The sequence below is a fragment of the Oncorhynchus gorbuscha genome, linkage group LG12 (genome assembly GCF_021184085.1).
Source record: "Oncorhynchus gorbuscha isolate QuinsamMale2020 ecotype Even-year linkage group LG12, OgorEven_v1.0, whole genome shotgun sequence".
NCBI lineage: Eukaryota > Metazoa > Chordata > Actinopteri > Salmoniformes > Salmonidae > Oncorhynchus > Oncorhynchus gorbuscha.
Window position 1 is genome coordinate 72,116,230 of NC_060184.1, and position 24,893 is coordinate 72,141,122.

The window sequence follows — 24,893 nt, forward strand, 5'->3', positions numbered from 1 at the left end:
AATGATGCAATATCTAGTCATCTATAACTGTAAGAGTGAATGTAGAAATCCATGTCACTAAAGAATGTGAGGGAAACCGCAGGGGAAACGGCTTGTTCAGTCAGATCCTGCTGCTCAGGTATCATTTTTTTAGATTCAAACATTCAGATAGGCAAGTACATGCACTCAGGCCAGGGTGGAGCATGCTTTTGCTCCAACCAAACAGTCACACAGCTGATTCAGCTAATTCACTTTCTTGAAAACTATTTAACAGATTTGTTGTATCAGGTGTGTTACTGCTTTGACTAGAGTGAAAGCCTGCAGCCATACCGGCCCTCTGCGGATAAGACTATTCCATTGGTCCCATTGCACCAGGCAAGCTCAATCAAGCTCAGCTAAAGTATTCGAAAGATTTGATTGATTTGAACCCGGGTCGGAATTAAATTCACTCGACACATATTAGGCCATTATTATTAACGTAATTCGGTGGATGCCGATTAGACCTTCACTAGTGCTGTAAGTCAGTAGGTACACATTTTAGACTCTTAATGTAATTCTTAAGGCAGGCAGTCCAGAGTCGCAGCATGGCAATTGAGGCTATTTTTATTAGATTGCATTAGGGGGATACTGTGGCAGGAGATGGGGTCAAGCTTTCGCTATTATTAAATGAGATAGTTTGGTGCAGTAAGGCAGCCCCAGCCAACTGGGGTGGCAGGTAGCCTAGTAGTTAGAGTGTTGGGCGAGTAACCAAAAGGTTACTGGGATCGAATCCCAAGCTGACAAAATAAAAATCCGCTGCTCTGCCTGCCCCTGAACAAGGCAGTTAACCCACTGTTCCCCGAAATAATAATTAGTTCTTTAACTGACTTGCCTAGTTAAAAATCAAATAGAAATATTTTAAAAAGCTGGAGGATATGAGAATAGACTTAACAACGTGGAGCTGAAGGGCAGACTGTATCATACACTATGACCACTGTTACTGTAATAGACAACCTACTTGCATCTTTAAGTTAGGACCACCAAAGCTATCCAACCACCAGGTTCATGGTACAACACATGAAGAAGTGTTATCGTCAATGTCCTACTGTCATTCTCTTCGGGCCCGATTCACAGTTGCGATATGCATGTGCTACTCAGACTTATTGTCAATTGGAAGACTTCAGTTAAGATGCCCTTAGCTTGAAACATGCCACAAGTGTGGGCATGTTGTGGTATGTATCAAGTACGGTGGTTGTGTTGTTTTTGTGTTGTGTCTGTTTATTTGTCTTTCATTTTTGCTTTGTTGTTTGTACTTACATAACAAATAAAATAAGAGATGTTCAAGATGCCCTTAGCCATTTAGACAGCAGGACTGTGGGCAATTCAGCAAGATAGGACATTTTCAGCAGGAGCAATGAATGAAACAGGAAGGGATATTACTTTCCTTCTTTCTCCTCCCTCCTTCAGCCAGCAGTCTGAGAGACTGTTTAAAGAGACATCAGTGGTGAGTGGGCAGGCCAACCCATTTTCTGTGTGAATTGAATGAGTGCGACTACGTGTTTCTGCAAGAGAGAGTGTCCATCAGTGTCCTCTCACTCCTCCTTCCCCCCATCCCTCCCGCTCTACCATTGCGCAGAGGATACATGGCACAGACTCAGGAAATTCCACACTTCTCTGTGAGGAGGGAGGGGAGAGGCAGGAGCACAGGAGTGGGCAGAGGAGAACTCTGGAGGAGGAGAGAGGTCATCAGTGGACTGTATACGAATGGAAAGTATGACTTATAGTTTGTCTTGGTTCCCACTCTGCTATACCCATAGTAGCACAGAACTTGTATGACAGTCAACTGTTACTCAGACTTCTATTGAGGCTATTCAAGTAGAAATATATAGACACATATTTTGCTTCAAATGTGTTGCAGCCTTACTTTGCAACATATATTCTCACACAGAAGACTTCTTCTGGCAGTGAATATACAGTCTACAGTCTACACCCCACCCCCCACTCTTCACATTGTATAGTGTTACAATGTGGGATTCAAACTTTTTTTGTCAACGATCTACACAAAATACCTTGGTCAAAGTGGAAGAAAAAGTATATATTTTTAAAGATAATACACCTAATATACCTTGTTAAGATAAGTATTCACCCCCCTGAGTCAATACATGTTCGAATCACCTTTGGCAGCGATTACAGCTGTGAGTCTTCTTGGCTACATCTCATAAGAGCTTTGCCCACCTTTACTGTGCAATATTTGCCCATTATTCTTTTAAAAATTCTTCAAGCTCTGTCAATGTGTTGGGGATCAGGCCGAGACAACAATTTCCAGGTCTTGCCATAGATTTTCACGCAGATTTAAACTGTCTTGTTGCGTACTCTACATATGCATATTCTGGAATATTTTGTTGATCCATCCTCAGCTTTCTTTGCTCTTAGTGAGACTCTCATCTGTTTTTCAACAGGACAATGATCCAAAACACACTTCCAGGCTGTGTAAGGAGAGTGATGGAGTGCTGCATCAGATGACCCGGCCTCCACAATCACCCCACAACCCAATTGAGATGGTTTTGGATGAGTTGAACCGCAGAGTGAAGAAAAAGCAGCCAAAAAGTGCTCAACGTGTGGGAACTCCTTCAAGACTATTGAAAAAGCATTCCTCATGAAGCTGGTTGAGAGATTGCTAAGAGTGTACAAAGCTGTCATCAAGGCATAGGGTGGCTACTTTGAAGAACGTAAAATATTAAATATATTTAGATTTGTTTAACACTTTTTTGGTTACTACATGAATCCATATGTGTTTTTCCATAGTTTTGATGTCTTCACTATAATTCTACAATGTAGAAAATAGTAAAAAATAAAGGGGAAAAAAACTTGAATGAGTAGGTGTGTCCAAACTTTTGACTGGTACTGTATACACTTTTACAGTATTTTGTGTAGATCAATGATCAAAAATTACAACTAAATCTACTTCAATCCCACTTTTTAACGCACCAAATGTTACAACAGTTCAAGGGGGTGTAGATATTCTGTAGGCACTGTATGTAATGGGTCCCATAGCACTTGGACAGAAGGAAACTTGCTCACTCTCGAAACTATTCTAGTGTCTAATTTGGCCTTTCAGAGTCATCCAGCTGTAACCTGTAACATATCATATTTGGAAATTGAATATAAACTTTAGTTCTATATTTCCAGCTAAGACAAATTAACTGCAATGCCTCATACAGCAAACATTGAACTTGCAATGTCAGCTAAATAAACTCGTACGGTGGGTGTACAGAAGAAATAAAACGATTGAGATTGCAAAATCTCTCTCACATAGACCCCACCCAGTACAACACACACAGGAACTTCTTCCTATGCAGTCTGGCATGGCCTTGCAGTGGAGGCTTTCCAAGTCAAACAATCAACTAAAACCTGTTCTTCAGAAACAAAGCAGGAGGATCATAGAGAGCTAAACCAGAGAGGATAGCACGCTTTACATCACTGGAATCCAAAGTCATATTAGCAGTCTAATTTATCTTCTCATGCCCCATCTCTTTCACTTAAGGTTTTTAACGAATTGCTCTAATAGTCTACCGTGAACTACAGTCATTGAAAAAATAGCCCTTGCACACCTACTTTGTGCATGTTTGAAAAAGAAGAAACCAGCATACTGGTGTTCTTGAATACTTCACAATTTGATTCAAATATGAGCATATAAGATCGCCAGTGTCCCTCCAGGAGGGATACTGGAACAGTAGGGGGAGGGATACTGGAACAGTAAGGGAATGAATACTGGACCAGTAGGGGTGAGGGACACTAGACCAGTAGGAGGGAGGGATATTGGAACAGTAGCGGGAGGGATATTGGAACAGTAGGGGAAGGATACTGGAACAGTAGGGGAATGGATACAGAGGGGGAGGGATATTGGAACAGGAGGGGATACTGGAACAGTAGGGGGGAGGGATATTGGAACAGGGGGGGAATGGATACTGGAACAGTAGGGGAATGGATATTGGAACAGTAGGGGATACTGGAACAGTAGGGGAATGGATACTGGAACAGTTGGGGGAGGGATATTGGAACAGTAGGGGTGAGGGATACTGGAACAGTAGGGGTGAGGGATACTGGAACAATAGGGGATACTGGAACAGTAGGGGAATGGATACTGGAACAGTATAGGGAGGGATACTGGAACAGTAGGGGGAGGGATACTGGACCAGTAGAGTTGAGGGATACTAGACCCGTAGGAGGGAGGGATACTGGAACAGTAGGGGGAGGGATACTGGAACAGTAGGTGGAGGAATACTGGAACAGTAGGGGAATGGATACTGGAACAGTAGGGGAATGGATACTGGAACAGTAGGGGAATGGATACTGGAACATTAGGGGAATGGATATTGGAACAGTAGGGGATACTGGAACAGTAGGGGAATGGACACTGGAAGAGTAGGGGGAGGGATCTTGGAACAGTAGGGGAATGGATACTGGAACAGTAGGGGAATGGATACTGGAACAGTAGGGAAATGGATACTGGAACAATAGGGGAATGGATACTGGAACAGTAGGGGAATGGATAGTGGAACAATAGGGGAATGGATACTGGAACAATAGGGGAATGGATACTGGAACAGTAGGGGAATGGATATTGGAACAGAGGGGGAGGGATATTGGAACAGGAGGGGATACTGGAACAGTAGGGGGAGGGATATTGGAACAGGGGGGAATGGATACTGGAACAGTAGGGGTGAGGGATACTGGAATAGTAGGGGATACTGGAACAGTAGGGGAATGGATACTGGAACAGTAGGGGGAGGGATACTGGAACAGCAGGGGAATGGATACTGGAACAGCAGGGGAATGGATACTGGAACAGTAGGGGGAGGGATACTGGACCAGTAGGGTTGAGGGATACTAGACCCATAGGAGGGAGGGATATTGGAACAGTAGGGGAGGGATACTGGAACAGTAGGTGGAGGGATACTGGAACAGTAGGGGAATGGATACTGGAACAATAGGGGAATGGATACTGGAACAGTAGGGGAATGGATACTGGAACAGTAGGTGAGGGATACTGGAACAGTAGGGGAATGGATACTGGAACAGTAGGGAAGGGATACTGGAGCAGTAGGGGGAGGGATACTGGACAAGTAGGTGGAGGGATACTGGAACAGTCGGGGAATGGATACTGTAACAGTAGGGGAATGGATACTGGAACAGTAGGGGGAGGGATACTGGACCAGTAGGGTTGAGGGATACTAGACCCATAGGAGGGAGGGATATTGGAACAGTAGGGGAGGGATACTGGAACAGTGGGTGGCGGGATACTGGAACAGTAGGGGAATGGATACTGGAACAATAGGGGAATGGATACTGGAACAGTAGGGGAATGGATACTGGAACAGTAGGTGAGGGATACTGGAACAGTAGGGGAATGGATACTGGAACAGTAGGGGAGGGATACTGGAACAGTAGGGGAATGGATATTGGAACAGTAGGGAATACTGGAACAGTAGGGGATACTGGAACAGTAGGTGGAGGGATACTGGAACAGTAGGGAATGGATACTGGAACAGTAGGGGTAGGGATACTGGAACAGTAGGGGAATGGATATTGGAACAGTAGGGGAATGGATACTGGAAAAGTAGGGGGAGGGATACTGGAACAGTAGGGGAATGGATACTGGAACAGTAGGCGAATGGATACTGGAACAGTAGGGGAATGGATACTGGAACAGTAGGGGAATGGATACTGGAAAAGTAGGGGAATGGATATTGGAACAGTAGGGGGAGGGATACTGGAACAGGAGGGGAATGGATACTGGAACAGTAGGGGAATGGATACTGGAACAGTAGGGGAATGGATACTGGAACAATAGGGGAATGGATACTGGAACAATAGGGGAATGGATACTGGAACAGTAGGGGAATGGATATTGGAACAGAGGGGGAGGGATATTGGAACAGGAGGGGATACTGGAACAGTAGGGGAATGGATACTGGAACAGTAGGGGGAGGGATATTGGAACAGTAGGGGTGAGGAATACTGGAACAGTAGGGGATACTGGAACAGTAGGGCAATGGATACTGGAACAGTATTGGGGGGGATACTGGAACAGTATGGGGGGGGATACTGGAACAGTAGGGGAATGGATACTGGAACAGTAGGGGGAGGGATACTGGACCAGTAGGGGTAGGGATACTGGACCAGTAGGGTTGAGGGATACTAGACCCGTAGGAGGGAATGGATACTGGAACAGTAGGGGGGGAATGGACACTGGAAGAGTAGGGGGAGGGATCTTGGAACAGTAGGGGAATGGATACTGGAACAGTAGGGGAATGGATACTGGAACTATAGGGGAATGTATACTGGAACAGTAGGGGAATGGATAGTGGAACAATAGGGGAATGGATACTGGAACAGTAGGGGAATGGATAGTGGAACAATAGGGGAATGGATACTGGAACAATAGGGGAATGGATACTGGAACAGTAGGGGAATGGATATTGGAACAGAGGGGGAGGGATATTGGAACAGGGGGGGAATGGATACTGGAACAGTAGGGGTGAGGGATACTGGAACAGTAGGGGATACTGGAACAGTAGGGGAATGGATACTGGAACAGTAGGGGAGGGATACTGGAACAGTAGGTGGAGGGATACTGGAACAGTAGGGGAATGGATACTGGAACAGTATAGGGAGGGATACTGGAAAAGTAGGGGGAGGGATACTGGACCAGTAGGGTTGAGGGATACTAGACACGTAGGAGGGAGGGATATTGGAACAGTAGGGGAGGGATACTGGAACAGTAGGTGGAGGGATACTGGAACAGTAGGGGAATGGATAGTGGAACAATAGGGGAATGGATACTGGAACAATAGGGGAATGGATACTGGAACAGTAGGGGAATGGATACTGGAACAGTAGGGGGAGGGATACTGGAACAGGGGAATGGATACTGGAACCGTAGGGGAATGGATACTGGAACAGTAGGGGAATGGATACTGGAACAGTAGGGGAGGGATACTGGAACAGTAGGGGAATGGATATTGGAACAGTAGGGGATACTGGAACAGTAGGGGAATGGATACTGGAACAGTAGGGGAATGGATACTGGAACAATAGGGGAATGGATACTGGAACAATAGGGGAATGGATACTGGAACAGTAGGGGAATGGATATTGGAACAGAGGGGGAGGGATATTGGAACAGGAGGGGATACTGGAACAGTAGGGGAATGGATATTGGAACAGGGGGAATGGATACTGGAACAGTAGGGGAATGTATATTGGAACAGTAGGGGATACTGGAACAGTAGGGGAATGGATACTGGAACAGTAGGGGGAGGGATATTGGAACAGTAGGGGTGAGGAATACTGGAACAGTAGGGGATACTGGAACAGTAGGGCAATGGATACTGGAACAGTATTGGGGGGGATACTGGAACAGTAGGGGAATGGATACTGGACCAGTAGGGGTAGGGATACTGGACCAGTAGGGTTGAGGGATACTAGACCCGTAGGAGGGAGGGATACTGGAACAGTAGGGGAATGGACACTGGAAGAGTAGGGGGAGGGATCTTGGAACAGTAGGGGAATGGATACTGGAACAGTAGGGGAATGGATACTGGAACTATAGGGGAATGTATACTGGAACAGTAGGGGAATGGATAGTGGAACAATAGGGGAATGGATACTGGAACAGTAGGGGAATGGATAGTGGAACAATAGGGGAATGGATACTGGAACAATAGGGGAATGGATACTGGAACAGTAGGGGAATGGATATTGGAACAGAGGGGGAGGGATATTGGAACAGGGGGGGAATGGATACTGGAACAGTAGGGGTGAGGGATACTGGAACAGTAGGGGATACTGGAACAGTAGGGGAATGGATACTGGAACAGTAGGGGAGGGATACTGGAACAGTAGGGGGAGGGATACTGGAACAGTAGGTGGAGGGATACTGGAACAGTAGGGGAATGGATACTGGAACAGTATAGGGAGGGATACTGGAACAGTAGGGGGAGGGATACTGGACCAGTAGGGTTGAGGGATACTAGACACGTAGGAGGGAGGGATATTGGAACAGTAGGGGAGGGATACTGGAACAGTAGGTGGAGGGATACTGGAACAGTAGGGGAATGGATAGTGGAACAATAGGGGAATGGATACTGGAACAATAGGGGAATGGATACTGGAACAGTAGGGGAATGGATACTGGAACAGTAGGGGGAGGGATACTGGAACAGGGGAATGGATACTGGAACCGTAGGGGAATGGATACTGGAACAGTAGGGGAATGGATACTGGAACAGTAGGGGAGGGATACTGGAACAGTAGGGGAATGGATATTGGAACAGTAGGGGATACTGGAACAGTAGGGGTGAAGGATATTGGAACAGTAAGGGGGGATATTGGAACAGTAGGGGGAGGGATATTGGAACAGGAGGGGTGAGGGATACTGGAACAGTAGGGGGAGGGATACTGGAACAGTAGGGGAAGGATATTGGAACAGTAGGGGGAGGGATATTGGAACAGGAGGGGTGAGGGATACTGGAACAGTAGGGCGAGGGATACTGGAACAGTGTTGGAATGGATACTGGAACAGTAGGGGTAGGGATACTGGACCAGTAGGGGAATGGATACTGGAACAGTAGGGGAATGGATACTGGAACAGTAGGGGATACTGGAACAATAGGGGAAGGATACTGGAACAGAAATGGGGGTACTGGAACAGTAGGGGGAGGGATACTGGAACAATAGGGGGAGGGATACTGGAACAGGAAGGGGAGGTTATTGTCACAGAAAGGGGGGGTGTACTGGAACAGTAGGGGGGTACTTAGTGGTTAGAGTGAGGGAGCCATACATATACACTTGTGTGTTGATTTAGTCAAGAAGTGAAGATTTTCTACGATTTCACTTATAATGTTATAATGTTTGTTTAAAGCCTAGGAGCTTGTAATTGTTTAAGTTAAAAGCAGTTTCTTGAAGAAAAACTTGCCTTTCTACTGCAAACCACATCATGACTCACTGAAAAACTTTCTCACAAGCTGCGTAAACAGCTAATATGAACCACAAGTATATCAGACTTATTACATTATTTGTTTGGCTACATCCTCATGATCATGCTGTGAGCCCTGTTGTCTTATCCCAAGATAAATTACACAGGAACTGGCTATTCCCTAACCTGCTGCTTCACCTCCCGCTGACTACAGCATCTGCCTCTAAAACTGTGTGTGTATCTGTGTGTGTCTGTGTATGTACGTGTGTGTCTTCATTCAACTCATGATATCCTCGTACATGCTGCCTAACTCTACGTACCAGCGACAACCACTCCCCAAAACACACTACTATCTGAGAGACCTATGGATTGGTGAACATTTCCCCTTGGTTGTTGTGTAGCCTGCAGCTGTGCAAAGGTTAATGATGTGTCAACCTTTCATCTCCTCAGAACCTGTCCAACCTGTTGTGGAGATGTTCATATCTCACTTACACTGAGCATACAAAACATTAAGGACACCTGCTCTTTCCATGACATAAACTGACCAGGTGAATCCAGGTGAAAACTATGATAGGTTATTGATGTCACTTAAATCCACTTCAATCAGTGTAGATGAAGGGGAGGAGACAGGTGAAAAAATGATTTTTAATCCTTGAGACAATTGAGACATGGACTATGTATGTGTGCCACTCAGAGGGTGAATGGAAAAGACAAAAGATTTAAGTGCCTTTGAACAGGGTATGGGAGTAGGTGCCAGGCACACCAGTTTGTGTCAAGAACTGCAACGCTGCTGGGGTTTTTACGCTCAGCAGTTTCCCGTTTGTATCAAGAGTGGTCCACCACCCAACTTGACACAACTGTGGGAAGCATTGGAGACAACATGGGCCAGCATTCCTGTGGAACACTTTCAACGCCTTGTAGATGAATGTTTTGTACACTCAGTGTATATGTGGTCCTTCTGTAGCTCAGTTGGTAGAGCATGGCGCTTGTAACGCCAGGGTAGTGGGTTCGAGATGAATGTTTGACTGTAACAGCGTCTGCTAAATGGCATATATTATATTATTATTATATCAGAGCTGACAGTCAATCACCTGCACCTCAACACGATTAACTATGCCCACAGTAGGTTGGGTTTCTATGTTAATGTTCAGTGGGAACCTGTTTGGAATGTACTATTCCCACTGAATGATGTCTCTCATCCAGAAGTGAAACTCTGTTTCGTTCATTATGTAAATTACTCACTCATACAGCCAACATTCAAGACAAAATTGGACGTAAACTATGAGCAACTAAACTGTCATTGTGAAACACATTTTCCCTTTAGCTGTGTCGTCCTGTGGTTTCAGTGTGTCAGGGGATCAGCAACAGGCTGACGCTGCTGGGGACTGTAGACGACCACTACAACAACCTGGTGAGGATGTACAGCAACTGTACCGTGGTCCTGGAGAACCTAGAGCTTACCTACATCCAGGACTACCACGACCTCTCCTTCCTCAAGGTGAGTCTCCTTCCTCAAGGTGAGGAGATGGAGGGATCAATTATAACACATTGTTTGCAGTGGCTTCCCTTCCACCATTCCTATGTCCTAGCTCCTCTCCACCTCGCAGATCTAAAATGACGAGAGGAAATTGTGTATCAGCCATTTCAGTCCCTTTCGTGCCGTGGCATCTAGCTCCTAGTTGAATGTACTGGCTGTAAATAACTCCGGATAAGAGTCTGCTAAATGAATGCAATGTCAATGTAATGGTCAGAATAAAGCATTTCTCTCCTTTGTGCCTTTACTAACACCAACTGAACAATGATGGTATTGCAAACCTGGCATTACCTTCAGGGGCAACATGTATTCTGGGGATGGCTGCAATACTACTAGACCAAACTTGAACATCCTGTTAGCAATTCTTTTCATTATTTCTATGGTGTTTTGCCCTCCAGTCCATTCAGGAGGTTGGAGGCTATGTTCTGATCGCCGTCAACAAGGCAGCCATCATCCCACTGGAGAACCTGCGTCTGATCCGAGGACACTCCCTCTACGACAACAAGTATGCCCTGGCTGTCATGTCCAACTACGAGAAGAACCACTCCTCTGTGACCCTTAACTACACACGGGGCCTGAGGGAGCTGATGCTGAGAGGACTGACAGGTTAGTGGGTGACTAGGGGGTTCACTTCAGTGAATGTATCCAGGATTCTGTCCACATCTGAGAGGGTCAAATACATTATATCATGTTATTTAAAGTACTTTGAAGTATTTGAGGTGCACGTGATTAAGCGTGGAGTTAGAACTTTTGGGTCTATATAAAAATATAGCTCAAGTGCCTTCAGAAAGTATTCACAGTCATGACTTTTCCCACATTTTGCTGTGTGACAGCCGGAATCTAAAGTAGATTTTTTTGTCACTGGCAAAAAAATGAAAAGCTGTCAATAAGTATTCAACCAACACCATCATTTAACATGATTTTTGAATGACTACCTCATCTCTGTACCCCACACATACAATTATTGGTAACACTTTACTTGACACCCAGTGTCATAACACGTTACCCCACACATCAAGCAGTCCCAAAGTCGAGCAGTAAATTTCAACCACAGATTCAACCACAAAGACCAGGGATGTTGTTCAATGTCTCGCAAAGAAGGGCACCTATTGGTAGGTGGGTAAAAATAGCAGACATTGAATATCCCTTTGACCATGGTGGTTATTAATGACATTTTGGATGGTGTATCAATACATCCAGTAACTACAAAGATTACAAGCCTCTTTTCTCTTCTAAGTTGCCGGAGAGGAAGGAAACTGCTCAGGGATTTCCCCCATGAGGCCAATGATGACTTTAAAACAGTTACAGTTTCATGTGATAGGAGAAAACTGATGATGGATCAACAACATTGTAGTTACTTCACAATACTAACCTAATTGACAGGATGAAAAGGAAGCCTGTACAGAATACAAATATTCCAAAACATACATCCTGTTTGCAACAAGGCACTAAAGTAATACTGAAAAAAAAATGTTTGTCCTTAGTACAAAGTGTTATGTTTGGGGCAAATCCAATACAACACATTACTGAGTATCACTTTCCGTATTTTCAAGAATAGTGCTGGCTGCATCATGTTATGGGTATGCTTGTAATCGTTAAGGGAGTTTTTCAGGATAAAAAACAACAACAAAATGGAGCTAAGCACAGGCAAACTCTTAGAGGAAAACTTTCCACCAGACACTGGGAGACAACTTAACCTTTCATCAGGACCATAACCTAAACCACAAGGCCAAATCTACATTTGGATTGCTTACCAAGAAGACAGTGAATGTTCCTGAGAGGCCGAGTTACAATATTGACTCTACATCGAAATCTATGGCAAGACTTGAAAATTGATGTGTAGCAATGATCAACAACTAATTTGACAGAGCTTGAAGAATGTTTTAAAGAATAATGGCCAAACATTGCACAATCCAGATGTGGAAAGCTCTTAGAGTCTTGCCCAGAAAGACTCACAGCTGTAATCACTGCCAAAGGTGTTTCTAGAAAGTGTTAATTCAGGGGTGTGAATACTTATTAAAATGAGATATTTCTGTATTTCATTTTAAATAAATTGAAGAAAAATGTTTTCACTTTGTTGTTATGGGGTATTGTGTGTAGATGGGTGAGACAAAAAAATCTGTTTTAAATTCAGGCTGTAACACAACAAAATGTGGAATAAATCAAAGGGTATGAATACTTTCTGAAGGCTCTGGATCTGTCCTTCTATTTTGCACAGACATTCTCAAGGGAGGGGTGAAAATTGCCCACAATCCTTTGTTGTGTAATGTGGAGACCATCCAATGGTGGGACATGGTAAACAAGGCCGGCAACCCCAGTATGGATTTCAAACTGGAGAGCTATGGCCGTTACTGTAAGTATGTTAGCTTCATTTAAAAACAAAAACACTGTAAAGTAATTCATCCTTTTCTCAGTTGTGTTCAGTGGAATAATTTTGGGTTGTTGTTTTTCATTTGAAGCTTCTGTAATGGATGTACAGTATGTTACACAACTACTATGATTATTCCATATGATACAGATTTCGGGTTTGCATGGACAGGTTTTGCCATGTGTTACACTTGAGCAATAAGGCCCAATGGGGTGTGGTATATGGCCAATATATCATGGCTAAGGGCTGTTCTTTTGCACGACGCAACGCTGAGTGCCTGGACACAGCCCTTAGCCGTGGTATATTGGCCATATATCACAACCCCGAGGTGCCTTATTGCTATTATAAACTGGTTACCAACATAAATAGAACAGTAAACAAGTGTTTGTGCATCATACCCATGGTATATTGTCTGATATACACATGGCTGAAATGCAGTTTCATTCTATCATTTTCCAAGATCCAAACTACCTGGTTAATAATAGTTTTCTATAAATGAGATCATTCAGAAGTTAAGCAGTGTTTTTCAACCTGACAGGTCGCAAGTGTGACAATGGATGCTACAATGGATCATGCTGGACACCAGGACCAGAGAACTGTCAAACATGTAAGGATACACTCTTCTCTACTTGAAATTAGCACAAGAGTAGTCACACAAAAACCTCACATGCTATTTCTCATTATTTTGTTGATGTTGAAAGTATTTTGTTCATTTTCTCCCACAGACCCTTGGTCTCAGTGAAGGGTGTGTTCTGTTGACTGGTCCTTATCTCTCTGCCTTCATCTCTCTGTCTATCCTCAGTTACCAAGCTGAAGTGTGCAGAGCAGTGCTCTGGAAGGTGTAGGGGTCCTAAACCCAGTGACTGCTGTAACGAACACTGTGCTGCAGGGTGCACCGGCCCTAGGCCTACAGAGTGTCTGGTGAGGGACTCTTCTGACTCCAATTAATTTATCATTTGCAAAAGTTATAATCACATAGGAAACACATCTAAAAGACAACAGGTAGACGAACCACTCCTGGGCTGCTCCACATTAGAAAACAGATATGGTTGACAATATTGCACACTAATTGTGATCCTAGTCTTTCATTCTTGTATTCAAAGGCCTGCAGAGACTTCCAGGATGATGGCACATGTAAGGATGCCTGCCCTCCTACCATGATCTACAATCCCAACACCCACCAGCTGGCTTCCAACCCTAACGCCAAGTACACGTTCGGGGCCACTTGTGTGAAAACCTGCCCACGTAAGGCCAATAGTATCCATCTGTATGATTCATGATTAATACAGATGCACTCAGGGGGCTGCTCAGAAAGGTGCAATGTTACTCGGCCAGATAGAATGTAAAGAACAGATGCTTGTCAGTCAGGTAGAATTGTAAATTGTGCGAGATTTGTTACTTTCCTTTCTGCAATTTTTAGAACGTTTCACCTCCCTTAATACAGCCCAGTTATCTAGAAAGCTCCACTGTACCTACAGGGTGAAGAGACTTTTGCCTATAATTGGTTGGAGTGGTGAAGGTGTCTTTGGGTGACCCCTGACCTGTCCTGTGATTGGTTGTTTCTTGCAGATAACTATGTGGTGACGGACCACGGGGCGTGTGTCCGAACATGCAGTGGCAACACACACGAGGTGGAGGAGAATGGTGTCAGGAGGTGCAAGAAGTGTGACGGAATCTGTCCAAAAGGTAAAGGGGGAGTGGCGACGAGTCAAACTGGGCAGTTTTGAGGCCCATCTGTTTAGCTAAAGAAGTGTTGCCTGTTTTGCATGTTATTTTGGCATAAATATCCGTTTGCAAACATTGTAAAAAGATAATTGAGTTAATAAAGCCGCATACAAAATTGGTCTCTTTTTTGGCTTTCTTGAGTAAGGCAGCTTCAAAATAAAGGTGTTTTAGCCTAGCTAAATGCTTTGTCTGTGGTGGTGGGGCAGCCAGCAGAAAATACAGAGCGTAGGGGTTGGTAATGTTCTCTAGTTGCAGCGTGATTGGCTAAGTGTTCTGTCACTCATGGTGACACTACGTCCCTGCGAAATCTACGGCTTGAGCTTGAAAATTCAAGCCCCTTGGGTGCTACAATAGAATTACATTAGAAGTGCCCATCCAAGAAGGCTCAAGGTCATTGGCCACAGATAGAATGACGTCAAGTCACGTTGTATCTACAGTAGCTTTTATTGGATCTAAGCTAGCAAGCTTGCAGTCATCATCATGAATCAAGTCGACAATCTACTGGCAAATCCTTTTCAATCCTCGTGATATGAAGAGAAATAATGAAGAGAAATTATAGATAAAACGTATCGGTGCTCATCGGCCATTGGACATAAACATTACACAGCAAGATGGAAATCTCAAATAACAACGAGTGGTTTGAAAGGAATCAGTGGCTAACTGCAAGCATTGCAAAGCAATCACTAGCCTGCTATTCAGTGGAGTGGGTGTGTGGTCCAAGTCTGGGTTTAAGGGTCTCTTTTACAAGCTTAAAAAGGATAAACATTCAACATTAGCCATGCTGTCAATCCAGCATGACTTCTGCCGCGCTCAAAACAACTGGAAACTCGGAACTGGGAAATCTCAGACTTCAAGACAATTGGGGACTGGGAAAATTTTTTGCTCCGACTGGGAAAATGTTTTTTGAACAGTCATCCAACTCAGAATTGCAAGTCAGGAACTCGGGCCTCTCTCTAGAGCTCCAACCTGAAGATCACTGACATCATCATGATTCCGCCTTGTTTTTTTCCGAGTCCCCAGTTGTCTTGAAAGCACTATAAATCCAGAGAATGCCAGACTTCGATGACAAAGTTTGATGACAAAATTTGCCCAGGAAGGACCGCCGCGCCACCTTCCTGTTCAAGGGACCACAAGGTGAGTCCAAAAATGTTGTGTATGCTGCTGCATAAATTATGTAATATGCCAGGAAGATATGTATACTGTAGCTAAGAAAGTAAAACTAAGGGTATGTTGTGTAGTAAGCTGTTAGTAGCACATGTGCCTCACCCTACTAATTTGGTCCATTTTTCCCCTCTTAATTTAGCCTACTGTTCTGACTTGGTGGTGCACATGTAGCCTATAGCCTGTTTTAGAGAAATATCATCATCAAATATTGTAAGATCTTTCATTGTCTGCTTATTATGCCCCATTTATTTATCTGACTTGCTGTATAGGGAAAATACTGTAAGAATGGCTCATGTTCTGAATTCTGTCGCTGTACATTTCAAAGTGCTGAACAAATAGTTATATTGACTACGTCCGTCCTAGCTCACTCATTAATGCCTTAATAGAGATTACGGATTGCATTTATCCTCTCGTCGTCCCCTTACGCCATATTTTGTACATCTCGAATGTCAGTAGAAACCACATTTGTTTAAGCAAGTCAGCCGTATCAGCTATGTTTTTTTAAAGGCAGTAAATGAGGCTGAAGGAACTGTTTCGCTGCCAGGCAAGGCTCCGCTTATAGCCAGGTGTAGCAGTGGTAAGGTGTTGGGACTGCTGTTGGGACTCTGAGGTTGGGACAGCTTTATGTAGGCCTTAACCGTTTGTGGGCACCGTTTGTCACTGTTATAGTGCAATTCATGTATTGTTTAGAGTTGTGTTGTGTAGTGGCTTTGCTGGCATGTTTTTAAAAAACATGCCACTGTAAAGGGGTCTGAATATTGTAAAGACTTTTTTGTCTGTGGTAAGCTGGACAATATAATTGTACATTATTTTCAACTTTGCTAGCTGTGTGGTTTATAAACCTCATAACGTTGCATTAGATCGTCCATGATTTTAATGTTTTGGTGTTCTTCTCGTCTAGTGTGCAATGGACTTGGAATGGGGCCGCTTACTGCCGTCTTGTCAATCAACGCCTCTAACATTGATTCTTTCAAAAACTGCACCAAAATCAATGGCGATGTTTCAATAATTGGAACCTCTTTGAATGGGTAAGGAATAATAATAGCATTGTACAGCATCCATGGGCTGTCCTAATATGAACACTGTAGCACTGAAACAAAATGCTATTTGCCCTGTGTTCATTCAAATTAATTAAACGTTATATGAGATGTGTGTCTTTGTAATTGCTTCTCTCAGTGATAGGTACACATCAACACCAAAAATGGACCCCGCCAAACTGGATTATTTCAGAACTGTGAAGGAAATTTCAGGTAGAACAATGTTTAACTTATCTTCAATTGCTATGTAATTCAGCTGAGGGTAACCAAAGCAAAGATAATGCTTGATTAAATGTATTTTTGTTACTTCCCTAAAGGGTTTCTGCTCATACAAGCCTGGCCAAAGCACCTCGATTCTCTCAGTGCATTTGAAAACCTGGAGATTATCAGGGGAAGGACCAAACAGTTGTAAGTGTATCTCTGTCTAACGCTTTGCTATTGTAATGACTATGAAACATGGTTTTTTGGGTGTTTTTTCAGTGGAGTACCGTTCATGATAGAATACTGTATGATATTTTAGCAATGTCACAAACATTGTTCAACGTTACGTATGGGCTAGCTACAGTAGCAGTAAGCTAACATTACTTTCCCTCTTTCCCATAGTGGTCAGGTGAGTTTTGCTGCCCTGAACGTGGCCCATCTGAAGTATCTAGGCCTCCGCTCCCTCCGAGAGATCAGCGATGGCAACATTGTGGTGAAGAACAACCCCCACCTCTGCTACAGCAACGGAGGCCACTGGAATGGCCTGTTCAAACTGGACAAACAGTTCGCAAGGGTGGACAACAACGCCAACATCAGCACATGTGGTAAGCAAGGACAAGCATCAAGTATAAACTCTGATCAACACCTTTGCAAACACTGCTTTTCTAAAAAACAAAATGGTTAACAATGGCCAAATGCTAACATTCATCCTAACAGCCATATACACATAGGCCACAGGTAGTTACAGTTAGCTTAGCTATCTAACATTCATCCTAACAGCCATATACACACATAGGCCACAGGTAGTTACAGTTAGCTTAGCTATCTAACATTCATCCTAACAGCCATATACACATAGGCCACAGGTAGTTACAGTTAGCTTACCTATCTAGCATTGCCATTATTGGATATAAGCAATGTGGTTGTGGCTCTAATTCCACCCTCTGGTAGGTTAGATAGATTTTGAGCACTACAGCTTAGACCTGTCATATCCATTCAGATTTAACCTAGCCTAGGGGGTTGGGTGCATGTCCTAGGACAGGACTGTTTCATTCCGGTCCTGGAGAGCCGAAAGCAAAACGCTTCAGTTTTAGTTTCTCCCTGGCAGTTAATTGCACTCACCTGGTGTCCCAGGTCTGGAGAGGATTAAAACCAGAACCAGGACCAGCATTGAACAGTCATGGTCTAGGAGTTGTTTCTGGATGGAGCCTGTAGTCTTCCCTTCTCTTCCCTACAGCCCAGCTGAACAGTACCTGTGATGACATGTGCACTAAGGAGGGCTGCTGGGGGCCCGGTCCAACCATGTGTTTAACCTGCCTGTACTATGCCCGTAGGGGCCGCTGTGTGGGGGCCTGTCACGTACTGGAGGGGTGAGTTAACCCAACGACACCAAGGGCAATACTAGTGATACTGCACATATGTGAACTATACCCTACATGAGATGGAGGGTTGTGCTGTGTCAATGTTTTGATAGTTTTTCCTCGCCTTCCTCTTGCCTTCTCAGGACGCCAAGAGAGTATGTGTTGAACAACATGTGCCTAGAGTGTGACCAAGAATGTATGGTGAAGAACGGAACCGGAAGCTGCTCTGGATCTGTACGCTCCTTTAACTTTATATCCATCTGAATAGTCTCATCTTATTTAATTAATTTGACATTCAGGTGTGATAGCTATTGAGTTGTGTAACAAATTTGGAAAGTTTGATGAGAATTCTGTGTGATTTGGCAAATATTGCAAAGTCAGCTGTATTTTCACTCAAGACAACAATTAGATCAACAATTCCAACCTCTGACCCTCCACTCTGAAGGGCCCTGACAAGTGTGTGGAGTGCGCCCACGTCAAAGATGGCCCCCACTGTGTCTATCGGTGCCCACGCGGCGTTCTCGGGGACGGGGACAGGCCCATCTGGAAATATGCTGACAAGAACAGAGAATGTCAGCTCTGCCATGAGAACTGCACTGACGGGTAAGGCACAGTCTACACCGTGATCTCTAACTCCTCCTTGTAAAGGCAATGTCAGCCTTTTTTCAATGATTGTATATTCAGAAACTTATGATGAGTGTTTACCATGGTCAGGACTGTGTGAAGTAGTCACTCTGAGAATACTCCTTTCTTTCTATAGATGCTCTGGACCTGGACTGAATGGCTGCAATGCCAGAGGGTGAGCGAGATATTTCAGATAAAGCAACATGAAACCAGTCCGATTACACATCTGTTTGTGCTGTTTGGTGTGACAATGACTGTAGTAATACACACAAACACATCTGGGATCAGGCTAACGCCGAAACCCTATCATGGTGAAAGATCAAGATAGATCAAGTGCTAAGTGATCTTGGTTGATGTAACCTTACATAAGTCCAGTATAGGCAACAGATGAAAGATCAATCAATCAACCAATCAAAAGTATTTAATGAAGGCTTTTATACATCAGCAATTGTCACAAAGTGTTTGAGATCAGATGTTTTTATTAAGAAGCTACCAGGAAACTCACCTCTCGTGTTGTTGCTGCTTTCCCAGTGGTCCCGTCCCGTCGGCGGTGGCTGCCAGTGTGGTGGGAGGCCTCCTGGTGTTTGTGGTCCTGGCCTTGGGTGTGTTCGTGCTAGTCCGCAGGCGTCACATCGTCAGGAAGAGGACGCTGCGCCGCCTGCTGCAGGAAAGAGAGGTAACAGACAGAGACCACACTGCCAGAGGAAGGACACAAACTGTACTGTTCACAAACTGTATACTTGGGCATGCATCAGACATGGACACATATAGACTCAGTCACAGACGTGACACGCTCATGTTGATCATTCAACAAGAGGGACCAACATACATGTTAACACCTTTACAGGGCCGCAATGACGTACAGTAGGTAGATAATTACACTTGCTTTGTTGTTGATCCCATAGTTGGTTGAACCCCTGACCCCAAGTGGAGAGGCACCCAACCAGGCCCTGCTCCGCATTCTGAAGGAGACCGAGTTTAAGAAGATTAAAGTGTTGGGATCGGGGGCCTTTGGGACTGTCTTTAAGGTAGGCAGAGTGATCAATGCTTTTTTAATGGAGGTGGTTCAGACCGTGAATGAGTAATCTTACCTGAGAGCTGAAGACTTGTGTTCGCTCTGAACATGGTTGGGATCAATTCAGAATTGAATTGAGAATGCCTCATAATTTCCAATTCAGTTCTTGAACTTGAATTGAAGTAGTAAACAGGAAACCGAATTGTAATTCGAATTTGTATTAAAGGAAATATAATTTAATTCAGTGAATTTAAATTAAATGTAAACGCCTCTTCTATTCTATATGATGTATAGTCTATACAAATACACAAACAATTGAATATTAAACATCAAATGTCATTATACACAGTACCAGTCAAAAGTTTGGACACACCTACTCATTCAAGGGTTTTTCTTTATTTGACTATTTTCTACATCTTTGAATAACTAAACAAAAAGTGTTAACAAAATCAAAATATAATTTATATTTGAGATTCTTCAAAGTAGCCACCCTTTGCCTTGACGAGAGCTTTGCACACGCTTGGCATTCTCTCAACCAGCTTCATAAGGTAGTCAACTGGAATTTATTTCAATTAACAGGTGTGCCTTGTTAAAAGTTAATTTGTGGAATTTATTTCCATCTTATTGCATTTGAGCCAATCAGTTGTGTTGTGACAAGGTGGTGGTGGTATACAGAAGATAGCCTATTTGGTAAATGACCAAGTCCATATTATGCAAGAACAGCTCAAATAAGCAAAGAGAAATGACAGTCAATAATTATTTTACGACAGGAAGGTCAGTCAATCCAGAAATTTCAAGAAATGTTAACGTTTTTTTAAGTGCAGTCACAAAAATCATCCAGCGCTATGATAAAACTGGCGCTCATGAGGACCACCACAGGAAAGGAAAACCCAGAGTTACCTCTGCTGCAGAGGATACGTTCATTAGAGGTAACTGCACCTGAGATTGCAGACCAAATAAATGCTTCACAGAGTTCAAGTAACAGACACATCTCAAAATCAACTGTTCAGAGGAGACTGCGTGAATCAGGCATTCGTGGTCTAATTGCTGCTAAGAAACCACTACTAAAGGACACCGGTATTAAGAAGATACTTGCTTGGGCCAAGAAATACAAGCAATGGACATTAGAACGGTGCAAATCTGTCCTTTGGTCTGATGAGTGGAAATTTGAGGTTTTTGGTTCCTCTGTGGAGATGGAAGAACTTTCAAAAAGGACAATCATCTCTGCAGCACTCCACCACTCTGGCCTTTATAGTAGAGTGGCCAGATGGAAGCCACTCCTCATTAGGCACATGACAGCCCGCTTAGAGTTTGCCAAATGGCACCTAAAGACTCTCAAACCATGAGAAACAAGATTCTCTGGTCTGATGAAACCAAGACTGAAATATTTGGCCTGAATTCCAAGCGGCACATCTGAAGGAAACCTGGCACCATCCCTACGGTGAAGCATGGTGGTGGCAGCATGTGGGGATGTTTTTCAGAGGCAGGGACTGGGAGACAAGTCAGGATCGAGGGAAAGATGAACGAGGTAAAGTACAGAGATCCTTGATGAACACCTGCTCCAGAGCGCTCAGGACCTCAGGCTGGGGCGAAGGTTCACCTTCCAACAGGACAACAACCCTAAACACACAGCCAATACAATGCAGGAGTGGCTTCGATTCAAGTCTCTGAACGTCCTTGAGTAGCCCAGCCAGAGCCCGGACTTGAACTCGATCGAACATCTCATGAGAGAGCTGAAAATAGCTGTGTAGCGACGCTCTTCATCCTACCTGACAAAGCTTGAGAGGATCTGCGGGAAATGATTTGAGAAATTCTCCAAATACAGGTGTGCCAAGCTTGTAGCATCATACCCAAGAAGACTCTAGGCTGTAATCGCTGCCAAAAGTGCTTCAACAAAGTACAGGTGTAAACGGTCTGAATACTTCTGTAAATGTGATATTTATTTATTTTTAAATAAAAAAATCAACTACAACACTGAAATTGTATTTAACAACAATGTTGTTACTGGGGTTATTACAGCTTTAAAACACATGGTGGGTAGGCGGGTAGGAGCATTGGGCCAGTAACCGAATGGTTGCTTTATTGAATCCCCAAACTGACAAGGTAAAAATATGTTGTTCTTCCCCTGAGCAAGTCAGTTAACCCAACGTTCCCCAGGCACCGAAGACGTGGATGTCGATTAAGGCAGCCCTCAGCCCCTCTCTGATTCAGAGAGTTGAGTAAACGGTCAGAATACTTAAGTAAATGTATTATTTCCGTTTTTTATTTGTATAAATTAGCAAAATGTCTAAACCTGTTTTTGCTTTGTCATTATGGGGTATTGTGTATAGATTAATGAAGAGTATTATTTTTTTAATCCATTTGAGAATAAGGCTGTAATGTAACAAAATGTGGAAAAGGGGGACTGAATACTTTCCGAATGCACTGTGCATATAAAATGTTGTTGAAAACATTTATTTACAGGAAAAACTCTTCAATGAATGATCAACAAAAACAAAACCTGGATGTGAATACTCTACGTTATTATATTTTATTAATCACTTAAAATTGGTTAAATATTGGGAAAATACAACATTCCCAGAATGCATTAGTTTAATCCTCAAATTGATCCGGAGGCTTAGAAAAGGAGCCAAACAAATGAACTGGTTTGTGCAAATATAATTGGCTATTATATCCACTAAGGTTAAAAAGAGTATACAGTATATGAACATTGTTTTCAGAGACAAATGATATATTCTTTGTAATCTGTAAGTGTGACCTGTCAGATTCAATGACTGAGTAGAATTGCACTGAATTAAATTATATTTCCTCAAAATCTGTTGAATGTGAGTCGATTCCAAAATTCTGAATGGAGTCCAACCCTGCTACCTAAGCTTTACCTCAGCGGAAGGACAACGTCTTGTGGCAGGTCACCAGGGTCCAAATCCCGTCAGTCACACTTTACACAAATCACTAGTGATCAAACGGATCCTATGAGGTGTTCCTCGTCCAGTGATAGAATAGTATGAACTCATTAGTTTATTAAAGGGGACAAACGTTAGAGCCGGGACGATACCAGTATCGCGATACTCGTTAGTATCGTGGCAAGGAAACAAAACACGAAGAGGATTTAACTTCTTTAGGAGAACAGCTCTAATTATTATTCTACCGTTATTTCAACAAGGAACACAGACTGAGACCAAGGTCTCTTTTACAGCTGGGCCCTGCGTATACATGTTTACACATACAGTTTAGGTACAATGATTAAGAAACTACACAAGACAAACAAAACCATCACAGATAACACAAAAAAAAAATACAGCAAAAGATTACATTTACACAGGTTATTATTGTTGGAAACAATCATGATTATGTTGTCATCCAGAGTCACGTTTATTTTCCAAGCTATAGCACATAATATTTAACATACAGCAGATTTTTAAAGGAACAAAGAGTTTGGTCTGTTTCGTGATTACATTTTTGGCATGGAAGAAATATTGCGATACTGGTATCATTCCAGACCTAATAAACGTGTTTTTTCTCCCCAGGGCGTTTGGATTCCTGAGGGAGAAAACGTGAAGATCCCTGTTGCCATTAAGGTGTTGAGAGAGGCCACATCTCCCAAAGCCAATAAGGAGATTCTAGACGTGAGTCAACTGTTTGTATAGTAGATATCCTGAATGAAGCCCAAGCAGTCAATGTTCCCTTTTTACTGCAGTTGGGCTGCGCTTTTCAGCAGATTGCCATATCATAATAATGTGGTTCCTTCCTGAGATGTTAAACAGTTCTTCAGTCGTTGTGAGATCTGAAGATGACCCCCCCTAACCCATGTTTTCTGTCTTCAGGAGGCCTATGTGATGGCCAGTGTGGAGCACCCCCACGTATGTCGCCTGCTGGGCATCTGCCTGACGTCCACGGTGCAGCTCATCACCCAGATCATGCCCTACGGCTGTCTGCTGGACTATGTCAAGGAGAACAAGGACCTCATTGGCTCCCAGTGCCTACTCAACTGGTGTGTACAGATCGCAAAGGTGAGCAAACAGGAAATAACTGCTGTGTTAACTTACATTTGTGTCTTATTTCTGTATACAAGTATACTGTACCAATTACTTCTGGGGAAACAGAACCTTCTAATAAATCATTAGCAAGCAAAGAGGTAGCTACATTGTCAGTCAATCTGGATCTGACTAACGCGACAAGTCTCGCATAGAACCATGCCAGCCGCTATCACAGCTGGATAACCAGATGTGTCTGCAATATGTAGATGGACGGTAGCTCGCACAGAATGGTTAAAAAGGCACCGAAGAGGATGACTGATGTTTTACATGTCCGTAATCAATTGTGCTATTTTCTTTGTTTTTTTGCTTTGTTTTGTAAATTATTTTTAAAACTTATTTTGTACATAATGTTGCTGCTACCGTTTCTTATGATGGAAAATAACTCCTGGACATCAGAACTGGGAATATGGACTGGAAGAAGCTTTTTCCTTTAACGAGTCCGACAAGAAAGATATATTGCTCTCCCAGGAACAGGACCAGATCACGAGTTCAACGCTCCAACCACTAGCCTACCTGGGGCGGCAGGTAGCTAGTAACTGGAAGGTTGCAAGATCGAATCCCCGAGCTGACAAGGTTTAAAAAATAAATAAAAAATAATGATACAACTTTTTTATTAAATTAAATATATATATATATAATAATCTGTCGTTCTGCCCCAGAACAAGGCAGTTAACTTACTTAAAACAAGCAAACTTAAATCAGTTTCACCAAATTTTTACCAGCATGTCACATGCTGGCCCTCGCTTCATACTCGTCGCCAAACCCACTGGCTCCATGTCATCTACAAGACCCTGCTAGGTAAAGTCCCCCCTTATCTCAGCTCGCTGGTCACCATAGCATCTCCCACCTGTAGCACACGCTCCAGCAGGTATATCTCTCTGGTCACCCC

General features: G+C 43.4%; 1 protein-coding gene across 1 annotated transcript in view; it reads left to right on the forward strand.

Annotated features, from left to right (window-relative positions):
- Positions 1 to 24,893, forward strand: part of LOC123991361 (melanoma receptor tyrosine-protein kinase-like) — a 50,278-nt gene that overhangs the window by 16,499 nt on the left and 8,886 nt on the right. Inside the window, exons 2-20 of the mRNA XM_046292872.1 lie at positions 10,285 to 10,436; positions 10,871 to 11,078; positions 12,691 to 12,825; positions 13,379 to 13,447; positions 13,643 to 13,761; positions 13,944 to 14,085; positions 14,410 to 14,526; positions 16,631 to 16,757; positions 16,906 to 16,979; positions 17,084 to 17,174; positions 17,370 to 17,572; positions 18,205 to 18,337; positions 18,472 to 18,562; positions 18,774 to 18,931; positions 19,089 to 19,127; positions 19,484 to 19,628; positions 19,858 to 19,980; positions 23,495 to 23,593; positions 23,792 to 23,977. Coding sequence (XP_046148828.1) covers positions 10,285 to 10,436; positions 10,871 to 11,078; positions 12,691 to 12,825; positions 13,379 to 13,447; positions 13,643 to 13,761; positions 13,944 to 14,085; positions 14,410 to 14,526; positions 16,631 to 16,757; positions 16,906 to 16,979; positions 17,084 to 17,174; positions 17,370 to 17,572; positions 18,205 to 18,337; positions 18,472 to 18,562; positions 18,774 to 18,931; positions 19,089 to 19,127; positions 19,484 to 19,628; positions 19,858 to 19,980; positions 23,495 to 23,593; positions 23,792 to 23,977 — 2,411 coding nt within the window. The remainder of the gene's footprint in view (positions 1 to 10,284; positions 10,437 to 10,870; positions 11,079 to 12,690; positions 12,826 to 13,378; positions 13,448 to 13,642; positions 13,762 to 13,943; positions 14,086 to 14,409; positions 14,527 to 16,630; positions 16,758 to 16,905; positions 16,980 to 17,083; positions 17,175 to 17,369; positions 17,573 to 18,204; positions 18,338 to 18,471; positions 18,563 to 18,773; positions 18,932 to 19,088; positions 19,128 to 19,483; positions 19,629 to 19,857; positions 19,981 to 23,494; positions 23,594 to 23,791; positions 23,978 to 24,893) is intronic.